The following is a 16,775-nucleotide window of genomic DNA, read 5'->3' on the forward strand; positions in this document are numbered from 1 at the left end:
TGTGGACTGTTCGATCTGTGAGACCAGAAGTAGCAGTGAGCCATTGTTTACTGGCGGATTTCTTTTCCCGGATTGGTTTATTTTAAAGTTTATTGTTTCCTTTTCAAAATGAACATCAGCTCCCGTAGCATTTCAAAAGGTCCTTGCACAGCTCGGGAACATGTTGCGCTGATCGCGGTTGTACTAATAACCAGAAAAAGTTAAATCTGCAGCTACAACAGCCATGTTTTTAACATGGAGCCAGACTAAGAGAGCTTCCACCGTCGCCCGAGAGATGAGGAACCCATAAAGATGTGGCTGAAAAAACTAAACTTGAAAAGACCACCTAAAACATTATCCGGTTGTTAAGCGCTGACGTAACGCATCACGTGATAAATCTGTTTCCGGGTCCAAAGACCTCCAAGTTTACAATTAAAGTTATGACTGTTTGATCCTTTTAAGGATTTACAGTTTAAGTTTAGTTTGTGTTTACATTGTGCGCAAACCTCCATCCCTCCCTTCTCCGCTTCCACCTCCGTTAGCCACATTCAATCAATCAATCAATCAACTTTTTTCTTGTATAGCGCCAAATCACAACAAACAGTTGCCCCAAGGCGCTCCACATTGCAAGGCAAGGCCATACAATAATTATGAAACACAGTCTACGTCTAAAGCAACATAACCAAGGGATGGTCCAGGGTCACCCGATCCAGCCCTAACTATAAGCCTTAGCGAAAAGGAAAGTTTTAAGCCTAATCTTAAAAGTAGAGAGGGTATCTGTCTCCCTGATCTGAATTGGGAGCTGGTTCCACAGGAGAGGAGCCTGAAAGCTGAAGGCTCTGCCTCCCATTCTACTCTTACAAACCCTAGGAACTACAAGTAAGCCCGCAGTCTGAGAGCGAAGCGCTCTAATGGGGTAATATGGTACTATGAGGTCCCTAAGATAAGATGGGACCTGATTATTCAAAACCTTATAAGTAAGAAGAAGAATTTTAAATTCTATTCTAGCATTAACAGGAAGCCAATGAAGGGAGGCCAACACGGGTGAGATATGCTCTCTCCTGCTAGTCCCCGTCAGTACTCTAGCTGCAGCATTCTGAACCAACTGAAGGCTTTTTAGGGAACTTTTAGGACAACCTGATAATAATGAATTACAATAGTCCAGCCTAGAGGAAACAAATGCATGAATTAGTTTTTCAGCATCACTCTGAGACAAGACCTTTCTGATTTTAGAGATATTGCGTAAATGCAAAAAGGCAGTCCTACATATTTGTTTAATATGCGCTTTGAATGACATATCCTGATCAAAAATAACTCCAAGATTTCTCACAGTATTACTAGAGATCAGGGAAATGCCATCCAGAGTAACGATCTGGTTAGACACCATGCTTCTAAGATTTGTGGGGCCAAGTACTATAACTTCAGTTTTATCTGAGTTTAAAAGCAGGAAATTAGAGGTCATCCATGTCTTTATGTCTGTAAGACAATCCTGCAGTTTAGCTAATTGGTGCGTATCCTCTGGCTTCATGGATAGATAAAGCTGGGTATCATCTGCGTAACAATGAAAATTTAAGCAATACCGTCTAATAATACTGCCCAAGGGAAGCATGTATAAAGTGAATAAAATTGGTCCTAGCACAGAACCTTGTGGAACTCCATAATTAACTTTAGTCTGTGAAGAAGATTCCCCATTACATGAACAAACTGTAATCTATTAGACAAATATGATTCAAACCACCGCAGCGCAATGCCTTTAATACCTATGACATGCTCTAATCTCTGTAATAAAATTTTATGGTCAACAGTATCAAAGCAGCACTGAGGTCCAACAGAACAAGCACAGAGATAAGTCCACTGTCCGAAGCCATAAGAAGATCATTTGTAACCTTCACTAATGCTGTTTCTGTACTATGATGAATTCTAAAACCTGACTGAAACTCTTCAAATAGACCATTCCTCTGCAGGTGATCAGTTAGCTGTTTTACAACTACCCTCTCAAGAATCTTTGAGAGAAAAGGAAGGTTGGAGATTGGCCTATAATTAGCTAAGATAGCTGGGTCAAGTGATGGCTTTTTAAGTAATGGTTTAATTACTGCCACCTTAAAGGCCTGTGGTACATAACCAACTAACAAAGATAGATTGATCATATTTAAGATTGAAGCATTAAATAATGGTAGGACTTCCTTGAGCAGCCTGGCAGGAATGGGGTCTAATAAGCATGTTGATGGTTTGGATGAAGTAACTAATGAAAATAACTCAGACAGAACAATCGGAGAGAAAGAGTCTAACCAAATACCGGCATCACTGAAGCAGCCAAAGATAACGATACATCTTTGGGATGGTTATGAGTAATTTTTTCTCTAATAGTCAAAATTTTGTTAGCAAAGAAAGTCATGAAGTCATTACTAGTTAAAGTTAATGGAATACTCAGCTCAATAGAGCTCTGACTCTTGTCAGCCTGGCTACAGTGCTGAAAAGAAACCTGGGGTTGTTCTTATTTTCTTCAATTAGTGATGAGTAGAAAGATGTCCTAGCTTCACGAAGGGCTTTCTTATAGAGCAACAAACTCTTTTTCCAGGCTAAGTGAAGATCTTCTAAATTAGTGAGACGCCATTTCCTCTCCAACTTACGGGTTATCTGCTTTAAGCTACGAGTTTGTGAGTTATACCACGGAGTCAGACACTTCTGATTTAAAGCTCTCTTTTTCAGAGGAGCTACAGCATCCAAAGTTGTCTTCAATGAGGATGTAAAACTATTGACAAGATACTCTAACTCCCTTACAGAGTTTAGGTAGCTACTCTGCTCTGTGTTGGTATATGACATTAGAGAACATAAAGAAGGAATCATATCCTTAAACCTAGTTACAGCGCTTTCTGAAAGACTTCTAGTGTAATGAAACTTATTCCCCACTGCAGGGTAGTCCATCAGGGTAAATGTAAATGTTATTAAAAAATGATCAGACAAAAGGGAGTTTTCAGGGAATACTGTTAAGTCTTCTATTTCCATACCATAAGTCAGAACAAGATCTAAAATATGATTAAAGTGGTGGGTGGACTCATTTACTTTTTGAGCAAAGCCGATAGAGTCTAATAATAGATTAAATGCAGTGTTGAGGCTGTCATTCTCAGCATCTGTGTGGATGTTAAAATCGCCCACTATAATTATCTTGTCTGAGCTAAGCACTAAGTCAGACAAAAGGTCTGAAAATTCACAGAGAAACTCACAGTAACGACCAGGTGGACGATAGATAATAACAAATAAAACTGGTTTTTGGGACTTCCAATTTGGATGGACAAGACTAAGAGACAAGCTTTCAAATGAATTAAAGCTCTGTCTAGGTTTTTGATTAATTAATAAGCTGGAATGGAAGATTGCTGCTAATCCTCCGCCCCGGCCCGTGCTACGAGCATTCTGACAGTTAGTGTGACTCGGGGGTGTTGACTCATTTAAACTAACATATTCATCCTGCTGTAACCAAGTTTCTGTTAGGCAGAATAAATCAATACGTTGATCAATTATTATATCATTTACCAACAGGGACTTAGAAGAAAGAGACCTAATGTTTAATAGACCACATTTAACTGTTTTAGTCTGTGGTGCAATTGAAGGTGCTATATTATTTTTTCTTTTTGAATTTTTATGCTTAAATAGATTTTTGCTAGTTATTGGTGGTCTGGGAGCAGGCACCGTCTCTACGGGGATGGGGTAATAGGGGGATGGCAGGGGGAGAGAAGCTGCAGAGAGGTGTATAAGACCACAGCTCTGCCTCCTGGTCCCAACGCTAGACAGTCACAGTTTGGAGGATCCCAAAAAATTGGCCAGATTTCTAGAAATGAGAGCTGCTCCCTCTAAAGTGGGATGGATGCCGTCTCTCCTAACAAGACCAGGTTTTCCCCAGAAGCTTTGCCAATTATCAATGAAGCCCACCTCATTTTTTGGACACCACTCAGACAGCCAGCAATTCAAGGAGAACATGCGGCTAAACATGTCACTCCCGGTCTGATTGGGGAGGGACCCAGAGAAAACAACAGAGTCCGACATTGTTTTTGCAAAGTTACACACCGATTCAATGTTAATTTTAGTGACCTCCGATTGGCGTAACCGAGTGTCATTACTGCCGACGTGAATTACAATCTTACCAAATTTACGCTTAGCCTTAGCCAGCAATTTCAAATGTCCTTCGATGTCGCCTGCTCTGGCCCCCGGAAGACAATTGACAATGGTTGCTGGTGTCGCTAACTTCACATTTCTCAAAACAGAGTCGCCAATAACCAGAGTTTGATCCTCGGCGAGTGTATCGTCGAGTGGGGAAAAACGGTTAGAGATGTGAACGGGTTGACGGTGTACACGGGGCTTCTGTTTAGGGCTACGCTTCCTCCTCACAGTCACCCAGTCAGCCTGCCTTCCCGACTGCACGGGGTCTGCCAGGGGGGAACTAACGGCGGCTAAGCTACCTTGGTCCGCACCGACTACAGGGGCCTGGCTAGCTGTAGAATTTTCCACGGTGCGGAGCCGAGCCTCCAATTCGCCCAGCCTGGCCTCCAAAGCTACGAATAAGCTGCACTTATTACATGTACCGTTACTGCTAAAAGAGGCCGAGGAATAACTAAACATTTTACACCCAGAGCAGAAAAGTACGGGAGAGACAGGAGAAGCCGCCATGCTAAAACGGCTAAGAGCTAGTAGCTACGCTAAGCTAGCGGATTCCCAAACAGGGAATCCGACACTAGACAGGCTGTGGAGCAGCACAGGTAACGCACGACAACAGTGCTAAAATAAAATAAAAATCCACTAGACAGGCTGTGGAGCAGCACAGGTAACGCACAACAACAGTGCTAAAAAATAAAATAAAATAAAAATAAAAATCCACTGGACAGGCTGTGGAGCAGCACAGGCAACGCACGACAACAGTGCTAAAACAAAATAAAAATCCGTCAATAAATAAATAAACATTCGTCAGGTTCTATGGTCAGAACACTTAATAAAACTTTTTTTTCCTTTTACTTTACATATTTTATTATGCACAGATAAAATATACATGTCTGTTTGTTAATAAAAAAAATATTTATTACAATAAACAGGACGTTAAAGTGCAAACTTCACTTTCTCCCCGAACGACATGAACAGGAAGCGATCGCAGCTCGCAGCAACGCCCACTGAAAATAATGGAGACGTGCGGAGGAATTAGCGCGTCGGGACGGAGCCGCATGGCGCAGAACAAAAAGCAACGCTGTGATGAAGCCTCACAGGACATGTTGTGGCATGTCCAGCTCGACCACAATTTCTCAGATAGTCACACGACTGAAAAGCCACCAAAAGCCGTCTGAATCTACAGAATGGTGCAAGAGCAGGCAATGTCAGGGCATGTCCTGTGAGACCAACACGGAGGTGCTTTTGTCCCGCACCATTAGCGGCTCCGTGGCGAATTCCTCCGCTCCTCTTTCCATGACAAAAACTCCTGTAACAATGGAATGTGCCGAAAAAGTGGTATGTCCACCTCTTCTGCCATTTCTGTAGTAGTCAGCCGACATCCCGGATCAACACAGCGTTCAGTTTGGAAATGATCTTGTCATTTCAGCCTGTCGATCGCCGCTCAGAGCGCGGCGCGCCCTCAGTCGCTGTGGGCCGTCTTTAATCCGGTTGTAATGCTCCTTAATCTGTGTGATCCCCATAAGATCTTCACCGAAAGCCATCTGAATTTTCCAAATGGTTTCCACCTGGCTGTCTCTCACAGTTTCTGAAAAAATTTTGATGCAGTAAAGCGGCAGTCGCTCAGCCAATTTCCTGACAGTGAAAATCCGCAGAGGAGGCTGGACCACTCCTCCCACAAGGCGTGCTCACAGGCGAATGACGCAACCGACAGGTATGAAAAAACTCACGCATGCGCACGAAGGTTCAATCTTGGCTGATGCAAGCACACATGATATAGTTTTTGCAAAAAATAAAAAGGTCGGATTCTTTTCTAGCAGACCTCGTATAGTCTATTTTTAGTTTTTAGTTTTTTAATTATAGTCAATTTCAATTCAATTTCAATTTGTTTTCATTTATATAATGCCAAATCACAACAGAGTTGCCTCAAGGCTCTTCACACAAGTAAGGTCTAAACTTACTAACCCCCAGAGCAGCAGTCGTAAGGAAAAACTCTCTCTGAGGAAGAAACCTCAAGCAGACCAGACTCAAAGGGGTGACCCTCTGTTTGGGCCATGCTACAGACATAAATTACAGAACAATTCACAAAACGAATATGCAGGAAATGCTGTTGGTGCACAGGACAGGAGGGTCTCCAGCACAAATACCACACCCATCTCTGGATGGAGCTGCACCTTAAACAGAGAGAAAAAACAGAGTCAGGCATCAGAAAGACAAGAAATACAATATAATTTGTCAGCATTAAACAACAAGAAAAACAGGAAATACTAAGGTGATCACCGGCCACTAGCCCTAAGCTTCACTAAAAGACCCAGAATTTAGGTAAAGTTGAGGCCGTGCACACTCTGTTTCCTAATAAAATGAATTAAAAGAGTAAAAGGTGTAAAACAAAACTATGCCAGTATGCTAGCCATACGAAAGGGAAAATAAGTGCGTCTTAAGTCTGGACTTGAAAGTCTCCACAGAATCTGACTGTTTTATTGACACAGGGAGATCATTCCACAGAACAGGGGCACAATAAGAGAAAGCTCTGTGACTTGCAGAATTCTTATTCACCCTAGGGACACAAAGTAGTCCTGCACCATGAGGATGCAAAGCCCAGGCCGGTACGTAAGGTTTAATTGGGTCAGTTAGGTAGAGAGGTGCCAGTCCGTGAACAATTTTATAGACTAGTAGCAGAACCGACTTATGACAAAGTCTTGGACAATATCGTACTCTCACTGCTTGCAACAGCAGCCATCACCTCCAGATGAGTCTATAGCTTCGTCGTTCAAGGCTCGAGCAGATCTATTTTTGCTCATGGCAGCTTCTGAATGGTCAAATGGCGTGCAAAGTTGTGAATTAAGAGGTTTGATGTATCAATATCGTGTGAAATCGTCAAATCTACACTCAACAAAAATATAAATGCAACACTTTTGGTTTTGCTCCCATTTTGTATGAGATGAACTCAAAGATCTAAAACTTTTTCCACATACACAATATCACCATTTCCCTCAAATATTGTTCACAAACCAGTCGAAATCTGTGATAGTGAGCACTTCTCCTTTGCTGAGATAATCCATCCCACCTCACAGGTGTGCCATATCAAGATGCTGATTAGACACCATGATTAGTGCACAGGTGTGCCTTAGACTGCCCACAATAAAAGGCCACTCTGAAAAGTGCAGTTTTGTTTTATTGGGGGGGATACCAGTCAGTATCTAAGTGCAGTTTTGTTTTATTGGGGGGGATACCAGTCAGTATCTGGTGTGACCACCATTTGCCTCATGCAGTGCAACACATCTCCTTCGCATAGAGTTGATCAGGTTGTCAATTGTGGCCTGTGGAATGTTGGTCCACTCTTCTTCAATGGCTGTGCGAAGTTGCTGGATATTGGCAGGAACTGGTACACACTGTCGTATACGCCGGTCCGAAACATCCCAAACTTGCTCAATGGGTGACATGTCCGGTGAGTATACCGGCCATGCAAGAACTGGGACATTTTCAGCTTCCAAGAATTGTGTACAGATCCTTGCAACATGGGGCCGTGCATTATCCTGCTGCAACATGAGGTGATGTTCTTGGATGTATGGCACAACAATGGGCCTCAGGATCTCGTCACGGTATCTCTGCATTCAAAATGCCATCAATAAAATGCACCTGTGTTCTTCGTCCATAACAGACGCCTGCCCATACCATAACCCCACCGCCACCATGGGCCACTCGATCCACTCGATCCACAACATTGACATCAGAAAACTGCTCACCCACATGACGCCACACACGCTATCTGCCATCTGCCCTGGACAGTGTGAACCGGGATTCATCCGTGAAGAGAACACCTCTCCAATGTGCCAAACGCCAGCGAATGTGAGCATTTGCCCACTCAAGTCGGTTACGACGACGAACTGGAGTCAGGTCGAGACCTCGATGAAGACGACGAGCATGCAGATGAGCTTCCCTGAGACGGTTTCTGACAGTTTGTGCAGAAATTCTTTGGTTATGCAAACCGATTGTTTCAGCAGCTGTCCGAGTGGCTGGCGTCAGATGATCTTGGAGGTGAACATGCTGGATGTGGAGGTCCTGGGCTGGTGTGGTTACACGTGGTCTGCGGTTGTGAGGCTGGTTGGATGTACTGCCAAATACTCTGAAACGCCTTTGGAGACGGCTTATGTTAGAGAAATGAACATTCAATACACGAGCAACAGCTCTGGTTGACATTCCTGCTGTCAGCATGCCAATTGCACGCTCCCTCAAATCTTGCGACATCTGTGGCATTGTGCTGTGTGATAAAACTGCACCTTTCAGATTGGCCTTTTATTGTGGGCAGTCTAAGGCACACCTGTGCACTAATCATGGTGTCTAATCAGCATCTTGATATGGCACACCTGTGAGGTGGGATGGATTATCTCAGCAAAGGAGAAGTGCTCACTATCACAGATTTAGACTGGTTTGTGAACAATATTTGAGGGAAATGGTGATATTGTGTATGTGGAAAAAGTTTTAGATCTTTCATCTCATACAAAATGGGAGCAAAACCAAAAGTGTTGCGTTTATATTTTTGTTGAGTATATTTGGGGTTGACTGAAAAAAGTTAAATATTTACAAAACATTTGCCCTGTTCAGGAACTTCACAAAAAACACGTATCTACATGTTATCGCTTACCAGCGCCCCCACAAGCTGTTTTTTATTGATCTCAGCCATCAAAGTTTATCTTCATGCCCTTTAAATTGGGTGGGCTTATACATGATGGCATTTGTTGTTTTTGGAATTATCTTTTTGACAGTCTTTAAGGGAATTGACTCATTTATGTTCACTCAGTACCTTTAAAGTCTAATGCCGCGTTAACACCTGCGAGATGAGACGCTACAAATTCGCGGGGGTCGTGTGGCGACGGACGCGCCTCCTTTGCCCGGTGTGTTGCTCTGCTTTTGTTGTGAAAATTCACACCGGTGCATCATCAAATAGGAGGAGCTTCCATTCCGCTCACTGGTTCCGGTTGTCAGTCAAGTTAACATGACGGACCTTGATCACACAGAGCGAGTTGTTGTGGAAAGCTCCCAAAACAGGGAGTATCATTATTTGCTGCAGGAGCTGCGTCTGGATGATGGTCGGTTTCAGCGGTCCTTCCACCTCTGCAAGGCCCAGTTTGAGGACCTCCTGTCCCGTTCACGCGCGCACATGTAAACAATTTAAAAAAAAAAAACTCTGCTGCTTGTTACGGGGCTGCAGCTCGCTCTTCCCCCAAAAAACTCTGTCATAATTGTGTTTAGAAACCAGTCTCCATTTGCTTTATTATACATCTGTGTAGTTAATAAAATATTCTCCACAGACGATTCGCTCGTGCGCGCACATGAAAAGTAAAAAAAAGAAACTCCGCTCCCCACTGCTGCTCGCTCCAAAAACTCTGCCATAATTGTGTTTAGAAACCAGTCAGCATTTGTTTTATTATACATCTGTGTAGTTAATAAGTAAAATAATCTCCATGGACGATTCGATCGCGCGCGCAGTAAAATACAAAGAAAAAGAAACTCCGCTCCTGCTGCTGCAGGGCTGCTGCTTGCTCCAAAAACTCTGTCATAATTGTGAAGTAAATGACAAAAGAGACATAAGTCCTGCTCACAGGCTGCTACCAGAGACAGAACATGTTCACATCTTCAGTCAAACTCCAGACATCTCCACGTCACTACATCTTCAGTCCCTGATTGGTCATCGCGGCGTGGCGAGACGAAAAAGTTCAGATTTTTCAACTTGGGGAGGAGGGCAACACGACGTGATGCGACGCAATATCGCGCCACAAATGCGCCAATCGCTCAAAATCGCTTCACTCGTGTCGCTTCACTCGTGTCGCTTCACTCGTGTCGCGCTGCATGACTTGGAGCCAAAACACGTCGTTTCATAGGGATTACATGGCAACCTGTCACTGCTGTCGCTCGCGTCGCGCCCAGTGTGAACGCAGCATAAAGACATTCAACCCTTTTCTTCATCATAATTAATGTAATGGTCACATCACTTCACATGTGGGATTATCTGTGTGCCAACATTTATAACAATGTTATTATAATACATCAATATTTTGCAGTAGATTATTTTCAGTCCTCACATCTGGCCTTGGGAGAAACCTAACTTTGTCATTAAAAATACAATCATGCATTCATGTGTCAATTTCATATTAAATACTGCAGTGCAAAGAATTATGTTGTGATTTTATGTGTCTTCTCAGCTAATATCACGCAGGGTATCAGCCAAAAAGTGTCATCTTGCTGTGAACTGAAGCCGTACAACAGACTTAATGAAATATGCTGTCAGGGAATGATCAGCGTCAAACCCATAGCAAAGGCCGAGTGCTGCGGAACAGGTGAGTAAAAGCAGAGACTGTTCATGAATCCGTCTAGTCTCCTCAGTTTATCACCATTAGAGGGAGCACTGCATGAAAACATTAAAACACTTCCAGTCATAGTATTTCAGGAACATTGCTCAGATATGAACAAGTGAGAATGTCCACTATGCAGTTCCAAAGAGAAGGAAATATATGTACCCATACTTTTTCTGGAAACAGATTCTAGTATTCTAGTCTCTAGAGTAGAGACGACTCTTGCTTGCCTCTACTGGTGGTTGGCTCTCACTGCGGTATTGTATCACTTCCTGTTCTGGAGCACAGCGGTGTTTTGCTGTATCTGTTAATCTGCTGTTTAATCTGTGCAGTTAGATTGATCTAGATAACTAGATAATGATTTGTTTCACAGTGTAATCTTCACGTGCCTTAACTAAAGCACTCCCTCTGCTGAATCACCTCTAAATTATTTACACATTATTCACTTTTTGTGTTTTTAGGAATCCGCTATCTTAGCGCAGCTACTAGCTTTTAGCCGGTTTAGCATGGCGGCTTCTCCTGTCTCTCCCGCACTTTTCTGTTCTGGGTGTGAAATTTTTAGTTATTCCTCGGCCTCCTTTAGCAGTAATGGTACTTGTAATAAGTGTAGCTTATTTGTAGCTTTGGAGGCCAGGCTGGGCGAATTGGAGACTCGGCTCCGCACTGTGGAAAATTCTACAGCTAGTCAGGCCCCTGTAGTCGGTGCGGACCAAGGTAGCTTAGCCGCCGTTAGTTCCCTTCCAGCAGATCCCGAGCAGCCGGGAAAGCAGGCCGACTGGGTGACTGTGAGGAGGAAGCATAGTCGTAAAGAGAAGCCCCGTGTACACCGCCAACCCGTTCACATTTCTAACCGTTTTTCCCCACTCTGCGACACACCCACCGAGGAACAAACTCTGGTTATTGGTGACTCTGTTTTGAGAAGTGTGAAGTTAGCGACACCAGCAACCATAGTCAGTTGTCTTCCGGGGGCCAGAGCAGGCGACATTGAAGGAAATTTGAAACTGCTGGCTAAGGCTAAGTGTAAATTTGGTAAGATTGTAATTCACGTCGGCAGTAATGACACCCGGTTACGCCAATCGGAGGTCACTAAAATTAACATTGAATCGGTGTGTAACTTTGCAAAAACAATGTCGGACTCTGTAGTTTTCTCTGGGCCCCTCCCCAATCGGACCGGGAGTGACATGTTTAGCCGCATGTTCTCCTTGAATTGCTGGTTGTCTGAGTAGTGTCCAAAAAATGAGGTGGGCTTCATAGATAATTGGCAAAGCTTCTGGGGAAAACCTGGTCTTGTTAGGAGAGATGGCATCCATCCCACTTTGGATGGAGCAGCTCTCATTTCTAGAAATCTGGCCAATTTTCTTAAATCCTCCAAACCGTGACTATCCAGGGTTGGGACCAGGAAGCAGAGTTGTAGTCTTACACACCTCTCTGCAGCTTCTCTCCCCCTGCCATCCCCTCATTACCCCATCCCTGTAGAGACGGTGCCTGCTCCCAGACCACCAACAACCAGTAAAAATCTATTTAAGCATAAAAATTCAAAAAGAAAAATAATATAGCACCTTCAACTGCACCACAGACTAAAACAGTTAAATGTGGTCTATTAAACATTAGGTCTCTCTCTTCTAAGTCCCTGTTAGTAAATGATATAATAATTGATCAACATATTGATTTATTCTGCCTTACAGAAACCTGGTTACAGCAGGATGAATATATTAGTTTAAATGAGTCAACACTCCCGAGTCACACTAACTGCCAGAACACTCGTAGCACGGGCCGAGGCGGAGGATTAGCAGCAATCTTCCATTCCAGCTTATTAATTAATCAAAAACCCAGACATAGGTTTAATTCATTTGAAAGCTTGACTCTTAGTCTTGTCCATCCAAATTGGAAGTCCCAAAAGCCAGTTTTATTTGTTATTATCTATTGTCCACCTGGTCGTTGCTGTGAGTTTCTCTGTGAATTTTCCGACCTTTTGTCTAACTTAGTGCTTAGCTCAGATAAGATAATTATAGTGGGCAATTTTAACATCCACACAGATGCTGAGAATGACAGCCTCAACACTGCATTTAATCTATTATTAGACTCAATTGGCTTTGCTCAAAATGTAAATGAGTCCACCCCCCACTTTAATCATATCTTAGATCTTGTTCTGACTTATGGTATGGAAATTGAAGACTTAACAGTATTCCCTGAAAACTCCCTTCTGTCTGATCATTTCTTAATAACATTTACATTTACTCTGATGGACTACCCAGCAGTGGGGAATAAGTTTCATTACACTAGAAGTCTTTCAGAAAGCGCTGTAACTAGGTTTAAGGATATGATTCCTTCTTTATGTTCTCTAATGCTATATACCAGCACAGTGCAGAGTAGCTACCTAAACTCTGTGAGTGAGATAGAGTATCTCGTCAATAGTTTAACATCCTCATTGAAGACAACTTTGGATGCTGTAGCTCCTCTGAAAAAGAGAGCCTTAAATCAGAAGTGCCTGACTCCGTGGTATAACTCACAAACTCGCAGCTTAAAGCAGATAACCCGTAAGTTGGAGAGGAAATGGCGTCTCACTAATTTAGAAAATCTTCACTTAGCCTGGAAAAAGAGTCTGTTGCTCTATAAAAAAAGCCCTCCGTAAAGCTAGGACATCTTACTACTCATCACTAATTGAAGAAAATAAGAACAACCCCAGGTTTCTTTTCAGCACTGTAGCCAGGCTGACAAAGAGTCAGAGCTCTATTGAGCCGAGTATTCCTTTAACTTTAACTAGTAATGACTTCATGACTTTCTTTGCTAATAAAATTTTAACTATTAGAGAAAAAATTACTCATAACCATCCCAAAGACATATCGTTATCTTTGGCTGCTTTCAGTGATGCCGGTATTTGGTTAGACTCTTTCTCTCCGATTGTTCTGTCTGAGTTATTTTCATTAGTTACTTCCTCCGAATGATCAACATGTCTATTAGACCCCATTCCTACCAGGCTGCTCAAGGAAGCCCTACCATTAATTAATGCTTTGATCTTAAATATGATCAATCTATCTTTATTAGTTGGCTATGTACCACAGGCTTTTAAGGTGGCAGTAATTAAACCATTACTTAAAAAGCCATCACTTGACCCAGCTATCTTAGCTAATTATAGGCCAATCTCCAACCTTCCTTTTCTCTCAAAAATTCTTGAAAGGGTAGTTGTAAAACAGCTAACTGATCATCTGCAGAGGAATGGTCTATTTGAAGAGTTTCAGTCAGGTTTTAGAATTCATCATAGTACAGAAACAGCATTAGTGAAGGTTACAAATGATCTTCTTATGGCCTCAGACAGTGGACTCATCTCTGTGCTTGTTCTGTTAGACCTCAGTGCTGCTTTTGATACTGTTGACCATAAAATTTTATTACAGAGATTAGAGCATGCCATAGGTATTAAAGGCACTGCGCTGCGGTGGTTTGAATCATATTTATCTAATACGTTACAATTTGTTCATGTAAATGGGGAATCTTCTTCACAGACTAAGGTTAATTATGGAGTTCCACAAGGTTCTGTGCTAGGACCAATTTTATTCACTTTATACATGTTTCCCTTAGGCAGTATTATTAGACAGCATTGCTTAAATTTTCATTGTTACGCAGATGATACCCAGCTTTATCTATCCATGAAGCCAGAGGACACACACCAATTAGCTAAACTGCAGCATTGTCTTACAGACATAAAGACATGGATGACCTCTAATTTCCTGCTTTTAAACTCAGATAAAACTGAAGTTATTGTACTTGGCCACACAAATCTTAGAAACATGGTGTCTAACCAGATCCTTACTCTGGATGGCATTACCCTGACCTCTAGTAATACTGTGAGAAATCTTGGAGTCATTTTTGATCAGGATATGTCATTCAATGCGCATATTAAACAAATATGTAGGACTGCTTTTTTTGCATTTGCGCAATATCTCTAAAATTAGAAAGGTCAGGTCTCAGAGTGATGCTGAAAAACTAATTCATGCATTTATTTCCTCTAGGCTGGACTATTGTAATTCATTATTATCAGGTTGTCCTAAAAGTTCCCTGAAAAGCCTTCAGTTAATTTAAAATGCTGCAGCTAGAGTACTGACAGGGACTAGAAGGAGAGAGCATATCTCACCCATATTGGCCTCTCTTCATTGGCTTCCTGTTAATTCTAGAATAGAATTTAAAATTCTTCTTCTTACTTATAAGGTTTTGAATAATCAGGTCCCATCTTATCTTAGAGACCTCATAGTACCATATCACCCCAATATAGCGCTTCGCTCTCAGACTGCAGGCTTACTTGTAGTTCCTAGGGTTTGTAAGAGTAGAATGGGAGGCAGAGCCTTCAGCTTTCAGGCTCCTCTCCTGTGGAACCAGCTCCCAATTCAGATCAGGGAGACAGACACCCTCTCTACTTTTAAGATTAGGCTTAAAACTTTCCTTTTGGCTAAAGCTTATAGTTAGGGCTGGATCAGGTGACCCTGAACCATCCCTTAGTTATGCTGCTATAGACTTAGACTGCTGGGGGGTTCCCATAATGCACTGAGTGTTTCTTTCTCTTTTTGCTCTGTATGCACCACTCTGCATTTAATCATTAGTGATCGATCTCTGCTCCCCTCCACAGCATGTCTTTTTCCTGGTTCTCTCCCTCAGCCCCAACCAGTCCCAGCAGAAGACTGCCCCTCCCTGAGCCTGGTTCTGCTGGAGGTTTCTTCCTGTTAAAAGGGAGTTTTTCCTTCCCACTGTCGCCAAGTGCTTGCTCACAGGGGGTCGTTTTGACCGTTGGGGTTTTTCCGTAATTATTGTATGGCCTTGCCTTACAATATAAAGCACCTTGGGGCAACTGTTCATTGTGATTTGGCGCTATATAAATAAAATTGATTTGATTTGATTTGATTTACTCCAAGTTGAAAAACTGAATTACCTTAGTTGCTAAGACAAGCTTTGAATATTTTAATTTTTTGTGTACTTATTTTTCTTTTACTTTATTGATTTATTTTTGTTTTTGTGTGTGTTTTTGATGTTCTTGAACATAAATGCCATGTAGTACAATCAAGCAACAAAATCAAAAGTATGGTGAGACTCATGTGATGTTGTGCTGTCATGGACAAAACCTTTAAGAAAATTTTGTGGTTAAAAAATGTCACATGTGAAAGCTGTCATGTAAATCCTTAAAAAAAAAAAAAAAAAACTAGTGAAAAAGTATGTCAGAAAACAGTGACACCATTTCATGGCTAAAGGCAAATTGTGCATGTATGTGGCTGATGAACCTTCAGTTCCTTGATTTCAGAATGTAAAACAAACCGTTCTCCCTCTACGTTACCTATGAGTGTGAGATCCTGAGATAAATAGTTAAACTCTTTGCCATAGAGTCTGTCCAAAAATACAAATACACCACGACACAGCATCAAGTATAGTATTCAAATGAACAGGGAAGTCTTAACTAAAAATGCTTGTTCGTAAGTACACAGAAAATTACCAGTAACTTGCATAAGAAAACTGTTTAGATCATTCAGATAACGACTAAATAAGAATACAAAAACTGTGATATTGAAAATCACTCAGAAAATGGGCACCTTTTGTGCCATTGCTCTCATCTCACAGGCACGCACAGATTTTCGTGCCACAAATCGCAGTACATTTTTGGAAATGAGAAACCATTGGATGAAATAGAAGTCAAAGTATACAGTGGATCCAGAAAGTATTCACAGCGCTGCACTTTTTCCATATTTTGTTTTAAGTTGCAGCCTTATTCCAAAATGGAAGATATTCATTTTTTTCCATGAAAATTCTACATACACACAATACTCCATAATGACAATGTGACTTTTTTTAATTTTTGCAAATTTATTTAAAAAAAAAATCACATGTACATAAATATTCACAGCTTTTGCCATTAAAATCAATATTGAGCTCAAGTGCATCCTGTTTCCACTGATCATCCTTGAGATGTTTCTCCAGCTTAATTGGAGTCTATCTGGGTTAAATTCAATGGATTGGACATGATTTGGAAAGACACACACCTGTTTACATATAAGGTCCCACAGTTGACCGTGCATGTCAGAGCACAAACCAAGCATGAAGTCAAAGGAATTGTCTGTGGACTTCTGAGACAGGATTGTCTCAAGGCACAAATCTGGGGAAGAGCACAGAAACATTTCTGCTGCTTTGAAGGTACAAAATGAGCACCGTAAAGAAGTTTTATATCCATCAGGACTCTTCCGAGAGCTGGCCACCCGTCAAAATTGAGCAATCAATTAGTCAGGGAGGTGACCAAGAATCCAGTGGTCACTCAGACCA

The 16,775-nt window shown here is 41.9% G+C and overlaps 1 protein-coding gene across 1 annotated transcript in view; it reads left to right on the forward strand.

Annotated features, from left to right (window-relative positions):
* si:ch211-195m9.3 (galaxin) overlaps window positions 1–16,775 on the forward strand; it is an 86,995-nt gene that overhangs the window by 17,127 nt on the left and 53,093 nt on the right. The window contains exon 2 of the mRNA XM_034168722.1: window positions 10,332–10,466. Within this exon, the coding sequence (XP_034024613.1) occupies window positions 10,421–10,466 (46 nt within the window). The 5' untranslated portion in view covers window positions 10,332–10,420. The remainder of the gene's footprint in view (window positions 1–10,331; window positions 10,467–16,775) is intronic.

The sequence above is a fragment of the Thalassophryne amazonica genome, chromosome 4, assembly GCF_902500255.1.
Source record: "Thalassophryne amazonica chromosome 4, fThaAma1.1, whole genome shotgun sequence".
Taxonomy (NCBI): domain Eukaryota; kingdom Metazoa; phylum Chordata; class Actinopteri; order Batrachoidiformes; family Batrachoididae; genus Thalassophryne; species Thalassophryne amazonica.